At 50.6% G+C, this 16,975-nt stretch overlaps 1 protein-coding gene across 3 annotated transcripts in view; it reads right to left on the reverse strand.

The window, feature by feature from the left end:
- The window catches only part of nrbf2b (nuclear receptor binding factor 2b), a 42,997-nt gene that overhangs the window by 17,620 nt on the left and 8,402 nt on the right, over positions 1–16,975 (reverse strand). Inside the window, exon 2 of one of the 3 annotated variants that reach the window (XM_085994980.1) lies at positions 8,265–8,349. The exons of 1 other annotated variant lie outside the window; for it this stretch is intronic. In XM_085994980.1, the coding sequence (XP_085851106.1) occupies positions 8,265–8,349 (85 nt within the window). Of the gene's footprint in view, positions 1–8,264; positions 8,350–16,975 lie in introns of those variants that run through there. One more of the 3 variants, XM_085994982.1, reaches the window with a different exon arrangement.

The following is a 16,975-nucleotide window of genomic DNA, read 5'->3' on the forward strand; positions in this document are numbered from 1 at the left end:
GACCGGGCCTATACTCGCCGGAGTTTAGAAGAATGAGAGGGGATCCCATCGAAACTCATAAAATTCTGGCAGGGCTGGACAGACTAGATGCAGGGAGGATGTTCCTGATAGTCGGGGAATCCAGAACCAGGGGTCACAGTCCAAGGATAAGGGGTAAGCCATTTAGGACAGAGATGAGGAATTTCTTCACCCAGAGAGTGGTGAACCCGTGGAACACTACCACAGAAGGCAGTTGAGGCCAATTCATTAAATATATTCAAGAAAGAGTTAGATATATTTCTTAAGGCTAAAGGGATCAAGGGGTATGGGGAGAAGGCAGGGACAGGGTACTGAATTTGGATGATCAGCCATGATCGCATTGAATGGCGGAGCAGGCTCGAGGGGCCGAATGGCCTACTCCTGCTCCTTTCTTTCTATGTTTATGTTTCTAAAATGGTCTGTTCTCTTGTCCAGTCAGCGTTTCCCAGGGAAACCAAACCATTAATGATAAAAACAATGATGCTGATCTCTGGGGCTCAGGGAGTAGTAGCTCTGCCCAGTGTGGGCCTGAGCTGTACGGAGCAGGAAAGTTCCAGGCTCGATCTGCGGCCTGTGTTGTATTCATAGAATCGTAAAAATTTACAGCACAGGAGGAGGCCATTCGGCCCATCTTGTCCGTGCCTGCTGACAGAGCGATCCAGCCTAATCCCACTTCCCAGCTCTTGGTCCGTAGCTCTGTAGGTTACGGCACTTCAAGCGCACATCCAAGCACTTTTTAAATATGATGAGGGTTTCTGCCTCTACCACCCTTTCAGGCAGTGAGTTCCAGACCCCCACCACCCTCTGGGTGAAAACATTTCTCCTCAAATCCCCTCTAAAGCTCCGACCAAGTACTTTAAATCTATGCCCCCTGGTTATTGACCTCTCTGCTAAGGCTCCCCTCAGCCTCCTCTGTTCCAAAAAAAACAACCCCAGCCTATCCAATCTTTCCTCAAAGCTAAAATTCCCCAGCCCAGGCAACATCCTCGTAAATCTCCTCTGCACCCTCTCTCGTGCAATCACATCCTTCCTGTAATGTGATGACCAGAACTGCACACAGTATTCTAGCTGTGGCCTAACTAGTATTTTGTACAGTTCAAGCATAACCCCCCTGCTCTTATAGTCTATGCCTCGGCTAATAAAGGCAAGTATCACGTATGACTTCTTAACCACCTTATCTACCTGTCCTGCTACCTTCAGGGATCTGTGGACATGCACTCCAAGGTCCCTCTGATCTTCTACACTTCTCAGTGTCCTACCATTTATTGTGTATTCCCTTGCCTTGTTAGCCCTCCCCAAATGCATGACCCCACACTTCTCCAGATTGAATTCCATTTGCCACTGTTCTGCCCACCTGGCCAGTCCATTGATATCTTGCTGCAGTCTGCAGCTTTCTTCTTCATTATCAACCACATGGCCAATTTTTTGTATCATCTGCAAACTTCTTAATCATACTTCCTACATTCAAGTCCAAATCATGGATATATACCACAAAAAGCAAATGACCCAGTACTGAGCCCTGCGGAACCCCACTGGAACCAGCCTTCCAGTCCTCTCCTTGGATCTTATGCTATCCCTAATTTCCCTCGTTGGCCACGGTTGAGTCACCTTTTTGGTTTTATTTTTATGCCAAACAGGGATGAACAAATTCTGTAGTTCATCCATGCAATCTTAAAGGGTTGACGGTGGATAGGTAATGGCAAACATTTAAAGTAACGTTCCCCAATCCATCCTAACCAACTCGTGCCTCATACCATCATAGTTTCCTTTATTTAAATTCAGGACCCTAGTCTCTGAGTCAACGACTTCATTCTCCATTTTAATCAAGAGTTTTATCATATTATGATCGCTCCTCCCCAAGGGGCCTCGCACAACAAGATTGCTAATTAATCCTCTCTCATTAGACATCAGGCCATCTTAGACTGGGTATTATGTAGTCGGTTCCTCGACATATTGGTCCAGGAAACCATCCCGTATACACTCTAGGAATTCCTCCTCCACAGTATTGTTACTAATTTGGTTAGCCCAATCTATATGTAGATTAAAGTCACCCATGATAACTGCTGTGCCCTTATTGCACGCATCTCTAATTTCCCATTTAATGCCATCCCCAACCTCAGCATTACTGTTTGGGGGTCTGTATACAACTCCCACTAACGTTTTTTGCCCCTTGGTATTTCTCAGCTCTGCCCATACAGATTCCACATCATCAGCGCTAATATCCTTCCTTACTATTGTGTTAATCTCCTCTTTAACCAGCAATGCTACCCCACCTCCATTTCCTTTTCTCCTGTCCTTCCTGAATATTGAATACCCCCGGATGTTGAATTCCCAGTCTTGGTCACCCTGGAGCCATGTCTCCGTGATCCCAATTATAGCAGACTTCAGGAGGACAGACAGACTGGTGAAATGGGCAGACACATGGCAGAAGGAGTTTAACACAGACGTGTAAAGTGATGCATTTTGGAAGGAAGAATGAGGAGAGGCAATATAAACCAAATGGTACAATTTTAAAGGGGGTGCAGGAACCGAGAGATCTGGGACCTTGAAGGTGGCAGAACAAGTTGTAAGGCTGTTAAAAAAGTATACAGGATCCTTGGCTTTATAAATAGAGGCATAGAGTACAAAAGATAGGAAGTTATACTAAACCTTTGTGGTAAACCACTGTTTGTATTCCACTGTGTACATGCCTGGACATGCCTCGGCTGACTCCTCCCACAAGTCCTAGTATAAAGGTGACTGCTCCCCAGCCCTTTGTATTTCTGGACCGGTCGACCACTCGAGGCAGACCTTCATTCTTTTGTTAATAAAAGCCTTTAGTTACTCTCTTAACTCTCAGTCTTTTATGAGTAATTGATAGCGCATCAATTTTATTAACAACATTTTTATAATGGAGAAGATCCTCACACCAGCATGCCTGGACTTAGATCATCGGGAGGCGGACTCATCCACCAAGTTTACTCACTGGCTTAAGTGTTTCAAAAAATTCCTGACCGCCTCCGCAGCAATCAAATCGGACGAGGACAAACTGGATGTCCTGACCTCCAAAGTGAACCACCGAGTGTACTCGGTCATCCAAGACGCGACCTCCTACGCGGACGCTATCAAGCTCCTCAAGGACCAGTACACGCGCCCAGTGAACGAAGTGTACGCCAGGCACCTTCTGGGGAGTCGTAAACAACAACCTGGGGAATCGACCGTGGAATACCTTCAGGCACTGTCTGTGCTTGGCCGGGCCTGTGGTTGTAAGGATGTAAAGGCCGCCGTGTACACAGAGGAACTTATCCGGGACGCTTTTGTAGCGGGCCACAGATCCAATTACACCCGACAGCGACTGTTGGAGCAGAGTGACCTCGACCTCAACAAGGCCTCTGAACTCGCACTATCATTGGATGCAGCCTACCGGGGCATGGATGCCTACTCCTCTGCACCGTGGACGCCGCGGGGAATGACAGCCTGGGACACGGTAGGACCGCCTCATAGCGCTGTGCCACCCCAGCCACGGCCCAACTACCGCAGCAGTGTCCCAAGGCCAGACAGCAGTGCCCCAAGGCCAGAAATGCTACTTCTGTGGCCAGGCAAAACACCCCAGAGCGCGCTGCCCGGCGAAAAACGCGATCTGCTCAGGCTGCGGGAAGAAGGGACACTACGCTAACGTCTGCAGGGCCAAAGCCACCCCGAACCCCAGCGGTGCCGCGTGTGGGCCATGCGGGCCACCATCTTGGGCCTCCCCGGCCATGTGCGAACCACCGGTACAGCAGCCATTTTGGACGCCTCCAGCCACATGGGGATCATGGACGCCGCCATCTTGGACGACAGCCGGAACGCAGCAGGCCCCCAACACCGCCTCATCTGATACCCGCAGCGACACACCGACCCCTATGCTGGCATCCGTTACACTGGACCAAGCGAGACCGCACCAGCTGGCCAGTTCCACAATGGACATTAAGGTAAATGGTCACGATACAATCTGCCTTTTTGACTCTGGGAGCACGGAGAGCTTCATCCACCCCGACACGGTGCGGCGTTGCTCTCTCCCAGTCCTGCCTGCGCACCAGCGGATTTCTATGGCCTCCGAGTCCCAGTCGGCGGACATCGGCGGCTACTGCGTAGTGACACTCGAAGTAGACGGGACCGTGTACGATCATTTTAAACTTCTGGTCCTGCCCGACCTCTGCGCTGCCGTCCTGCTGGGGTTAGATTTTCAGTGCCACCTTAAAAGTGTTACGATGGCGTACGGTGGACCCCTACCCCCACTCGCAGCCAGCAGCTCCCAAATTGCCCGCCGCGCACCAGGTGCAACCTCTCCACACTCAGAGTCACCCCCCCACCACTGTTTGCTAACCTCACCCCCGACTGTAAGCCCATCGCCACAAAGAGCAGGCGATACAGTGCCGGGGACAGGGTTTTCATTAAAACCGAAGTGGAGCGGCTCCTGAAGGAAGGGATTATTGAGGGCAGCACCAGCCCCTGGCGAGCCCAGGTTGTGGTCGTTAAGACCGGCGAGAAGCAGCGCCTGGTCATCGACTACAGCCAGACAATAAATCGCTACACCCTGCTGGACGCCTACCCACTCCCCCGCATAGCTGATATGGTCAACCAGATAGCGCAGTACCGCGTCTTCTCGACCATTGACCTGAAATCAGCGTACCACCAGCTCCCTATCCGCCCTGAGGACCGCCAGTATACTGCCTTTGAGGCAAACGGCCGCCTCTACCACTTCCTTAGGGTTCCCTTTGGCGTCACCAACGGGGTCTCCGTCTTCCAAAGGGAGATGGACCGGATGGTAGATCAAAATGCGTTGCAGGCCACTTTCCCATATCTGGACAATGTGACCATCTGCGGCCGTGACTTGCAGGACCATGACGCAAACCTCGAAAAATTCCTCCGCACCGCCCAACTCCTGAACCTGACATATAACAAGGAGAAGTGCATATTCCGCACAAACCGCCTCGCCATCCTTGGCTGTGTTGTGGAACACGGAGTCATCGGCCCCGACCCCGACCGGATGCGTCCCCTTATGGAACTCCCACTGCCCCACTGCCTCAAGGCCCTGAAGGGGTGCCTAGGGCTTTTCTCCTATTATGCCCAGTGGGTCCCCTACTATGCGGACAAGGCCCATCCGCTGATCAAGTCCACCTCTTTTCCCTTGACGGCAGAGGCCCGCTTAGCCTTCCACCGTATCAAGGAAGACATTGCCAAAGCCACCATGCACGCAGTGGACGAATCCATCCCCTTCCAGGTGGAAAGCGACGCGTCCGACTTTGCCCTGGCCGCTACCCTTAATCAGGCGGGGAGACCCGTGGCCTTCTTTTCACGAACCCTCCAAGGCCCGGAGACCAGACACTCCGCTGTTGAGAAGGAGGCCCAGGCGATTGTGGAGGCTGTGCGTCATTGGAGGCACTACCTGGCCGGAAAACGATTTACCCTGCTCACTGACCAACGTTCAGTTGCTTTCATGTTTAACAACAAGCAGAGGGGCAAAATCAAAAATGACAAGATCTTGAGGTGGAGAATCGAACTTTCCACCTACAATTACGAGATCTTGTACCGGCCCGGGAAGCTCAATGAACCCCCGGATGCGCTATCGCGTGGCACCTGCGCCAGCGCGCAGATAGATAGACTGCGGGCCCTCCACAATGACCTCTGCCACCCGGGGGTCACCAGGTTCTTCCACTTCATCAAGGCCCGCAACCTGCCTTACTCTATTGAGGAGGTCAGGACCATGACCAGGAACTGCCAAGTCTGCGCTGAGTGCAAACCGCACTTTTATAGACCAGACAGGGCCCACCTGATAAAAGCCACTCGCCCCTTCGAGCGCCTGAGCGTTGATTTTAAAGGGCCTCTCCCCTCCTCCGACCGCAATGTGTACTTCCTCAATATTATTGATGAGTACTCCCGTTTCCCGTTCGCCTTCCCCTGCCCGGACATGACCAGTGCCACGGTCATTAAATGTCTGAACGACCTCTTCACCCTGTTCGGTTTCCACAGCTATATCCATGGCGACCGGGGCTCATCGTTTATGAGCGACGAACTCCGTCAGTACCTGCTAACTAGGGGTATTGCCACAAGCAGGACCACCAGTTACAACCCCCGGGGGAACGGACAGGTGGAAAGAGAAAATGCGACAGTTTGGAAGGCCGCCCTGCTAGCCTTAAAGTCTAGCGGCCTTCCAACCTCCCGCTGGCAGGATGTGCTCCCCGATGCGCTCCACTCTATTCGGTCACTGCTCTGCACTGCCACTAACGCCACCCCTCATGAGAAAATGTTTGTCTTCCCAAGGAAGTCCACATCGGGGACATCGCTACCGCCATGGCTGACGTCCCCAGGGCCGGTCCGACTGAGAAGGCACGTGAGGACCCATAAAACGGACCCCCTGGTCGAGAGGGTCGACCTCCTCCACGCCAACCCCCAGTATGCTTACATTGCATACCCGGACGGGCGGGAGGACACAGTCTCCATAAGAGACCTTGCACCCTCGGGGGCCGCAGTAACCCATTGCTCACTACCACCGCCCCCCCCCCCATGATCCGATATCCAGCCCCAACAGACGGCAGGCCTGGGCCCCGCGACCCGCTCGACATCTACGAGGACGACACGCCTGTGCCACAGCCCACGCAGGACTCGACGCCGGAAGCTCCACTACCCCTGCCGTCGCCACGCCGATCACAGCGGCAGACAAGACCTCCGGAGAGACTCCAATACACTAACTTTTAATAAACTTCACCCCGCCGGACTCAATTTTAAACAAGGGGTGAATGTGGTAAACCACTGTTTGTATTCCACTGTGTACATGCCTCGGCTGACTCCTCCCACAAGTCCTAGTATAAAGGTGACTGCTCCCCAGCCCTTTGTATTTCTGGACCGGTCGACCACTCGAGGCAGACCTTCATTCTTTTGTTAATAAAAGCCTTTAGTTACTCTCTTAACTCTCAGTCTTTTATGAGTAATTGATAGCGCATCAACCTTTATACATCACATTACTCCAGCTGAGGCCTACTGTGTCCAATTCTGGGCACCACACTTTAGGAAGGATGTTAAGGCCTTGGAGAGAGTGTAGAGGAGATTTACTAGAATGGCACCAGTGATCAAAGACTTCAGTTATGTGGAGAGATTAGAGAAGCGAGCATTGTTCTCCTTTAACCTTCTATGGTCTAAGGGAGATTTAATCGAGGTGTTCAAAGTTATGAGGGGTTTTGATGGAGTAAATAAGGAGAAACTCTTTCCACTGGCAGGAGGGTCAGTAACCAGAGGATGCATATTTAAGATAATTGGCAAAAGAACCAGAGATGAAGAAAATATTTTTATGCAGAGTTATGATCTAGAATGCACTGCCTTAAAAGGGCAGTGGAAACAGATTCAATAGTAGCTTTCAAAAGGAAATTGGATAATACTTGAAAAGGAGAAATGTGCAGGACTATGGGGAAAGATCAAGTAAATGGGACTAATTGGATAGCTCTTTCAAAAGGCACAATGGACCGAATGCCTTCCTTCTGTGCTGTATGCCTTCATTACCTTTGGACTCGACTATTCCAATGCTCTACAGCTGGCCTCCCCACTTCCACCCTACATAAACTTGAGTTCATCAAAAACTCCGCTACCCGTATCCTAACTCACACCAAGTCCCGCTCACCCATCACCCGTGTTCGCTGACCTACATCCACTCCTGGTCCGGCAATGCCTCGATTTTAAAATTCTCATCCTTCTTTTCAAATCCTTCCATGGCCTCGCCCCTTTGTATCTCTAACCACCTCCAACCCTACAATCCTCCAATTCTGGCCTCTTGCACATCCCCAATTTTAATTGCTCCACCATTGGCGGCCGTGCCTTCAGCTGCCTAGGCCCTAAGCTCTGGAATTCCCTCCCTAAACTGCTCCATCTCTCTACCTCTCTTTCCTCCTTTAAAGATATTCCTTAAAACCTACCTCTTTGACCAAGCTTTCCTAATATCTCCTTATGTGGTTGAGTGTAAAATTTTGTTTGATAATGCTCCTGTGAAGCACCTTGGGACGTTTTATTACGTTAAATATGCAAGTTGTCGTTGTAGGAAGGAACTAGAGCAAGATTGGCAACCAAGTCTACAAAATAAGCAGACATCTCCGAGCCCGAGATGAATCACAGGCCGTGTAATATTTTCTAATTATTAGAACTACATTAAAACCTTGCCTTTAAATAGCAAAAATGTCCCACGGTGCTTGACAGAGGAACTACAGTTTTGGTTTTATATGCTGAAAAGATTCACCAACCTGCAGCCTTCCCATGACAATCAATTGCTTCAGCATACTTTCCTGCTGCTAGCATACGCTCCGCCTTTCTGCTTTGCTGGTGAGCCTGAAAGAAACAATACTTCTAAGCAGGATACACTTGCACTGGGTAACTGTAAATCAAGAGCCACCATGACAGCTATGTTACTAATTTGACTATGGCCTTGCAGCTGAACTGGACAGTTTCATCTAAAGTGCTGGAAAGGACACAGTCGCCTGGGAAAGAGTACGAATGTGCAGACTCCTTGCGATATCACGCCTCCTCACTTACCGAGCCTTGACAGCAAGTTCAAGAAATAACACATATCACATGAACATAATGCATCATGTGTAATAAAGACAAGAAACACAAACACCATGGTGACCTCGGTGAGAAGTGTCCTATTTCCAGATACAATGAATTGTCGATCTGAAGCTGCTGTTGTGCTACCTGGTTGCAGAGGTTACTGGCCCAGTAATTCGGGTCCCAACGCGTGAGTACGGACGGGGTACTCACGCGCGGGCCCGATGGAAGTGCCGGTTTTCAGCATGCGCGGAAAACCGGCATTTCCTTTCCTCTGAACCCCGTCGAACGTGTGCGCGCAGGAGTCTGCGCATGCGCGCTGAAATTCCTTCTTTTTTTAAGCTTTGCCCATGCGTGAAGGCCTCCGGTTTTTACGCGTGAAAAAAGCAGACGTAAAGACTTAGTTTTAAAAGGTAAGTGGTCTATTAATTAAAGTTAGAATTTTTTTTCCATGGGTTTATTATTTTTAAAGAATTTACAGTAAGGTAAGTGTATTTTTAGACCCGATTTGTTAAAAAATTATTTTTTTCAAAAATTTGAATAATTGTTTAAAATAGTTTTTTTTTTTTTTTTTTTACAGTTATTAGTTCATATAATTACTGGGATTTTTAAAAACTTTTATTTGAAGTTTAAGTACTGTTTTGGGCACCCGGAGTTTTCATGAGTTTGACAGTTCTTACTATCAAACTCATGAATGAACTTTTGCATCCTCCGATTGGTTGCCCAGTGCTCACATGATCCCAGCCGGCTCATCGAACTAACTACGCTGCTGGATCACGCAAGCACAGCGCGCCGGGAGCTGAACCGGGCCACTGACAGGAAATCCACGCAGGGCCAGGCTTCAACTGTCGGCGCGCTATGTAAGTGTAGGTCGGGGGCTTGCACCCGTGGGAAGCCCCCGACACCAGTTTCTGGGCCACTAACTTTAAGCTACAATTACCTATTTCACATTAGAAGCGGTGCTTGCTCCCAAACATGCACACACAAATTCCTTCTGAAATGTTCAAAATGCCAAAAATGCTGGTCTCTGCACACTATTACTGCCATAAGCAGCTGTGTTTGCAGTGCATTTCACAAGTGCAATGCCGTCTCCCCTCCCCTCCCTCAGCCTTTCTAATACACATCATCACAAACAATATGTTCCTCCCAGCACACGTCATACTTACAAATCAGTGTGTAATGCCCTGGGTTAGGACTTGTAAAAGTTATTAAAGCAACTGCACTTTTCTAACTAAAATGGTTTTAGATTCAGAAATGTTACAGCACCTGGAACTAGAATGAACTCAACACGCCATGTTCGTAACCTACACTAACAGAAAATAACACTTAAAGTGAAAAGTATACGAGAAGCAAGTGACGTGCGGCTCAGTTCACTAATAATTCACTTAGTCCGAATTTTAAGGATGGACGCAGAACCTTCAAGGGTCACCAAGGGTTGTACTGAAGGCTGAAACACAGCAGAGGTTAAAAAAAACCCTGTAAACAAAAACACCAAATGGTTTAAGAGGAATCTGTTCGGAAAATGAAAAATGACAAAATGCAATTGCAACATATCAGAGTGTAGTACAGGATGTTTAGTTATACAGCGTATTGGCAGCTACACGTTGGGAATCCAGCACATACAAAAAAATAGGTGCAACTAAAGCACAGAATTTGCTCCTGTACCGTTAGCTGGGTTTCCTTGTTCACCAGCCTGCGAATGGGTGGACAATCACAGCCTGGCAAGCACAGAAGCGGGAAACCCAGACCACTTTCTGTAGTTCAGCTGCACATCTCAGAGAAATGGTGCTGTCAGTTATCTGGAGCACAGCATGGCTTACGGCCACCGATAGCTCAGCCTGTTGACTTGGTTAGTCAGTGAAACATTTTGTACACAAAGTGTACAACGACAAAGGACATTAGATTGTACTTTGAACAGCTGCATGCAGAGTCCTGGCACAGTGCGTTACACACAGGTTTGCAAGTAAGAGCCTCCTGGGTATCTCACACAGATAAAGAAAAATCTTTAGGAATGAGATGTACAGAGCCTTACCAGGCCTCCAGACAAACTAAATATATAACAAGTGTGATGCAGAATTAGACTTCAATTGATTTAAACTCATTTCTGAACACTTAATGCAAGATCACAATCTCAGATGGATATGATGAAAGTACATTTCCTTCACTACTATATTGCGTTGTGAATCAGTTTGTGAGGAGCAGGAAGATAAAGGAAGTTTAACAACATGTCGGGGGTGGGGGAATAGAGAGGAGATGTGTACCTCTTCCAGCTTGCTGTGCCAGAGGGAATGGCTACAGGTTTCCTCCCTGCAAGTCCACCCCGTGTAAGTTTCCAATCTCAGCCAGGTTACAGTAGGGAGGTCAAGAGGTGATGCAATTCCTCATTGGGGGGTAGAAACATAGAAGATAGGAGTAGGCCATTCGGCCCCTCGAGCCTGCTCCGCCATTCAATGAGATCATGGCTGATCATCCAAACTCAGTACCCTGTCCCTGCCTTCTCCCCATATCCCTTTAGCCTTAAGAAATATATCCAACTCTTTCTTGAATATATTTAATGAACTGGCCTCCACTGCCTTCTGTGGTAGAGAATTCCACAAGTTCACCACTCTCTGGGTGAAGAAATTCCTCCTCATCTCTGTCCTAAATGGCTTACCCCTTATCTTTAGACTGTGACCCCTGGTTCTGGACTCCCCCACCATCGGGAACATCCTTCCTGCATCTAGTCTGTCTAGTCCTGTTAAAATTTTATAAGTTTCAATGAGATCCCCTCTCATTCTTCTAAACTCCAGCAAGTATAAGCCCAATCGACCCAATCTCTCCTCTAACGTCATTCCTACCATCCCAGGTATCAGTCTGGTGAATCTTCGCTGCACTCCCTCCATGACAAGAACATCCTTCCTCAGATAAGGCGACCAAAACTGCACACAATACTCAAGGTGTGGTCTCACCAAGGCCCTGTACAACTGCAGCAAGACATCCTTGTTCCTGTACTCGAATCCTCTCACTACGAAGGACAACATACCATTTGCCTTCTTAACCGCCTGCTGCACCTGCATGCTTACCTTCAGCGACTGGTGCACAAGGACACCCAGGTCTCGTTGCACTTCCCCTTCTCCCAATCTATTGCCGTTCAGATAATAATCTGCCTTCCTGTTTTTGCCACCAAAGTGGATAACCTCGCATTTATCCACATTATACTGCATCTGCCATACATTTGCCCAATCACCCAACCTGTCCAAATCATACTGGAGTTTCTCGACATCCTCCTCACAGCACACACACCCACCCAGCTTTGTGTCGTCTGCAAACTTTATATTACTAGATATTACATCTAGTTCCCTCGTCTAGATCATCATTAATATATATTGTGAATAGCTGAGATCCTAGCACCGATCCCTGCGGTACCCAAATAGCCACTGCCTACCACTCGGAAAAAGAGCCGTTCATTCCAACTCTTTGCTTCCTGTGTGCCAGCCAGTTCTCTATCCAAGTCAGTACCTTGCCCCCAATCCCATGTGCTTTAACTTTACACGCTAATTGTGGTAAACCACTGTTGTTGTTGTTGTTGTTGTTACACAGTTGTACCTATGCATGCCTCAACATGTCTCGGCTGGCTCCACCCACACAGGCCCAGGTATAAAGGTGAACCCAGTCAACCACGAGAGGCATGCTCTGTTCTTTGCTAATAAGAGCCTTTAGTTACTCTCTTAACTCTGTCTTTTATGAGTAATTAATAGCGCATCAATGTTATTAGCAAAAACAAAATGTCGACATTTGCTGAACAGCAGGCTGCTGCACCAAACGCTGAACAGCAGGCTGCTGCACCAAACGCTGAGCAACAGGAGCTGCTGCGAGCCCTCAGACCAACATGCCTGGACCTAGACCCGCAAGAAGCGGGTTCGGCTACCAAATTTGCGCATTGGCTGCGTTGCTTCGAGGCCTACCTGCAAGCCTCAACTGTGACCCTGGACGAAAACAAGTTGGAAATCCTGGCCTCAAAGGTGAGCCACCAAGTTTATACAATAATCCAGGACGCGACGACCTACGCGGCGGCTATCGGTCTGCTAAAAGGGCAATACGCACGCCCGGTAAATACGGTCTATGCCCGGCACCTCTTAAGATCCCGCAGACAGCAGCCCGGGGAATCGGTGGAGGCCTTCCTACAGGCACTACGGATACTCGGCCGAGACTGCGATTGCAAAGAAGCATCAGCCGCAGCACACACGGAGGGACTGATCCGAGATGCTTTCGTTGCGGGTCTAAGGTCCGACTACTCCCGGCAGAGACTGTTGGAAAAGGGAGAAATGGACCTGAGAAAGGCAGTGTCCCTCGCGCTCTCGCTCGACGCGGCCCACAGGAATATGGACGCCTTCTCCCCTAACCGCTCCGCAACGTGGACGCCACAACCTTGGGTCATGGGACCGCCACCTTCAACTGCTGCTGCGATGTCCAAGGCACAGAAATGTTATTTTTGTGGCCAGGCAAAACACACCAGAGCACGCTGCCCGGCGAGAAACGCTACCTGCTCCGGCTGCGGGAAGAAAGGACACTATGTCAGCGCCTGCAAAGGTAAAACCGCTAACGCCAGCAGCGCCGCGTGCGAACCGTGGGGGCAGCCATCTTGTCCGCCATCTTGGGCTCCCCCAGCCGCGTGGGGATCGGGACCATGGGCGCCGCCATTTTGTCCGCCATCTCGGACGTCTCCAACTTCAACCACGGGGGACCCGGACTCAACCACCGCCTCATCTGACGACCACATCGACTCGCTCGACCATACGCTGGCCTCCGTGACGCTGGACCAATCTCTCCCTCATCAACTGTCCAGGTCCATGATGGACATTAAGGTAAACGGCCACGCCACTACCTGCCTTTTTGACAGCGGGAGCACGGAAAGCTTTATCCACCCCGACACGGTGCGCAGTTACTCTCTCCCGGTCCTGCCGACGCGACATCGGATCTCTTTGGCTTCCAAAGCCCAGTCAGCGGACGTCGGTGGCTACTGTGTAGTGACCCTTTCAGTAAGGGGCACAGAATACAAAAATTTTAAACTCCTGGTCCTGCCCCATCTTTGCGCTGCCGTTCTACTGGGGTTGGATTTTCAGTGCAACCTTAAGAGTGTCACATTAGCGTACGACGGACCCCTCCCCCCACTCACAGTCTGCAGCCAGCAGCTTTTAAATCGCCCGCCGCGCACCATTTGCAGCCTCTCCACCCTTAAAGTCCCCCCCCCCCCTCCTTGTTCGCTAACCTCACCCGCGACTGTAAGCCCATCGCTACCAAAAGCAGGCGTTACAGTGCCGGGGATAGGAGCTTCATTAAATCCGAGGTAGCAAGACTCCTGAAGGAAGGGATTATTGAAAGTAGCACCAGCCCATGGCGAGCACAAGTGGTGGTAGTGAAGACTGGCGAAAAACAGCGCCTAGTTATTGACTACAGCCAGACGATCAATCGCTACACCCAGCTAGATGCATACCCACTCCCCCGCATATCTGACATGGTCAATCAGATTGCACAATACCGGGTGTTCTCGACGATTGATCTGAAGTCGGCATACCACCAGCTCCCCATCAGGGCTGAGGACCGCCAGTACACAGCTTTTGAAGCTGACGGTCGTCTCTACCACTTCCTCAGAGTTCCCTTCGGCGTCACCAACGGGGTTTCAGTCTTCCAACGGGAGATGGACCGGATGGTCGACCAGAACGCGCTCCAGGCCACTTTCCCCTATCTAGACAACGTCACCATCTGCGGCCGCGACCAGCAGGACCATGATGTTAATCTAGAAAAATTCCTCTGTACGGCCCAGCGGCTGAACCTAACATACAACAAGGACAAATGTATGTTTCGTACCAAGCGCCTTGCCATTCTCGGCTGTGTAGTGGAGAACGGAGTCATCGGCCCCGACCGGATGCGCCCCCTTATGGAGCTCCCCCTCCCCCACTGCCAAAAAGCACTGAAGAGATGCCTAGGGTTTTTCTCGTACTATGCTCAGTGGGTGCCCAACTATGCGGACAAAGCCAGACCCCTCATCAAGTCCACCTCCGTCCCCCTGACAGCAGAGGCCTGTGCAGCCTTCACTCTCATAAAAGGAGATATTGCGAAGGCCACAATGCACGCAGTGGATGAGTCCATCCCTTTCCAAGTGGAGAGCGACGCATCCGACTTTGCCCTAGCTGCAACCCTTAACCAGGCGGGGAGACCCGTGGCCTTTTTCTCAAGGACCCTCCAGGGCCCCGAGATTCGACACTCCTCTGTCGAAAAGGAGGCCCAGGCCATTGTGGAAGCTGTGCGACATTGGAGGCATTGCCTGGCCGGAAAACGATTTACCCTGCTCACTGACCAGCGTTCAGTAGCTTTTATGTTTAATAATAAGCAGAGGGGCAAAATCAAGAACGACAAGATCTTGAGGTGGAGAATTGAACTCTCCACCTACAATTACGATATCTTGTACCGGCCCGGGAAACTCAATGAGCCCCCAGATGCCCTATCACGTGGTACATGCGCCAACGCGCAGGTCGATAGACTGAAGACCCTCCACAATGACCTCTGCCACCCGGGGGTCACCAGGTTTTTTCACTTCATCAAATCCCATAACCTGCCCTACTCCATCGAGGAGGTCAGGACCATGACCAGGAACTGCCAAATCTGTGCCGAGTGCAAACCGCATTTTTATAGGCCAGACAGAGCAAGCCTGATCAAAGCCACGCGCCCCTTTGAACGGCGGAGCGTCGATTTTAAAGGGCCCCTCCCCTCCTCCGACCGCAATGTGTACTTCCTCAACATAATTGATGAGTACTCCCGTTTCCCGTTTGCCATCCCTTGCTCAGACATGACCAGTACCACGGTCATTAAATGTCTGAATGACCTCGTCGCCTTGTTCGGTTTCCCTAGCTATATTCATAGCGACAGGGGCTCATCCTTTATGAGCGACGAACTCCGGCAGTACCTGCTCTCGAGAGGTATCGCTGCAAGCAGGACCACCAGCTACAACCCCCGGGGGAATGGCCAGGTGGAAAGGGAGAATGCGACGGTCTGGAAGGCAGTCCTTTTAAACTTGAAATCTAAGGGCCTTCCGACCTCTCGCTGGCAGGAAGTCCTCCCTGCGGCGCTCCATTCCATTCGGTCACTGCTCTGTACAGCCACTAATGCTACCCCTCACGAGAGAATGTTCTCCTTCCCCAGGAAGTCCACATCGGGGATCTCGTTACCAACATGGCTGACTTCTCCAGGACCCGTCCTACTGCGGAAGCACGTGAGGTCCCATAAGACGGACCCCCTGGTCGAGAGGGTGAGCCTCCTCCATGCCAACCCTCAGTATGCTTACGTGGTGTACCCGGACGGGCGGGAGGACAGTCTCCATACGAGACCTCGCACCTTCGGGTGCTCCCGAAACACCCCCCTCGCCATCCACCACTACCCACGCCTACCCCCAGTACGCTTACGTAGCGTACCCGGACGGGCGGGAGGACACAGCCCCCACACGAGATCTCGCACCTTTGGGTGCCCCTGAAACACTACCATTGCCATCCACCACTACCCACAACCCAACCCCGCTAGACGGCATGCCGCAGCCCCAGGACCCGTCATTGACCACCCAACCACTCAATGAGACGCCAGATTCAACGTTGGATGCTGCACCATCACCGCCGCCACCACGACGATCAGGACGGCATACAAGGCCACCTGATAGACTTACTTACACGAACCTTTAGTACACTTCACCCCGCCGGACTCAATTTTAAACAAGGGGTGAATGTGGTAAACCACTGTTGTTGTTACACACTGTTGTACCTATGCATGCCTCAACATGTCTCGGCTGGCTCCACCCACACAGGCCCAGGTATAAAGGTGATTGACCTGCAGCCCCCTGCCTTCTTGGAACCCAGTCAACCACGAGAGGCATGCTCTGTTCTTTGCTAATAAGAGCCTTTAGTTACTCTCTTAACACTCAGTCTTTTATGAGTAATTAATAGCGCATCACTAATCTCTTATGCGGGACCTTATCGAAAGCCTTCTGAAAGTCCAAATACACCACATCCACTGGTTCTCCCTTATCTACTCTACCAGTTACATCCAGGTCGCGGGTTTGGGAGGTGCTGCCGAAGAAGCCTTGGCGAGTTGCTGCAGTGCATCTTGTAGATGGTACACACTGCAGCCACGGTACCCCAGTGGTGGAGAGAGTGAATGTTTAAGGTGGTAGATGGGGTGCCAATCAAGCGGGCTGCTTTGTCCTGGATGGTGTTGAGCTTCTTGAGTGTTGTTGGAGCTGCACTCGGGGAGCACAAAGGAAGAAATAAGTTACCCGGAGGTTGTTCCCGCACATGCTGCTCAGATAGAGCGTCACTGGCAGTGGCCTGGGAGTAGGTTGCCCGAACACCCTTTCACATACGACACAGGGGGACCAATAAACTGG

The sequence above is a fragment of the Somniosus microcephalus genome, chromosome 8, assembly GCF_052327205.1.
Source record: "Somniosus microcephalus isolate GS21.2 chromosome 8, FLI_Smic_1.0, whole genome shotgun sequence".
Taxonomy (NCBI): Eukaryota; Metazoa; Chordata; class Chondrichthyes; order Squaliformes; family Somniosidae; genus Somniosus; species Somniosus microcephalus.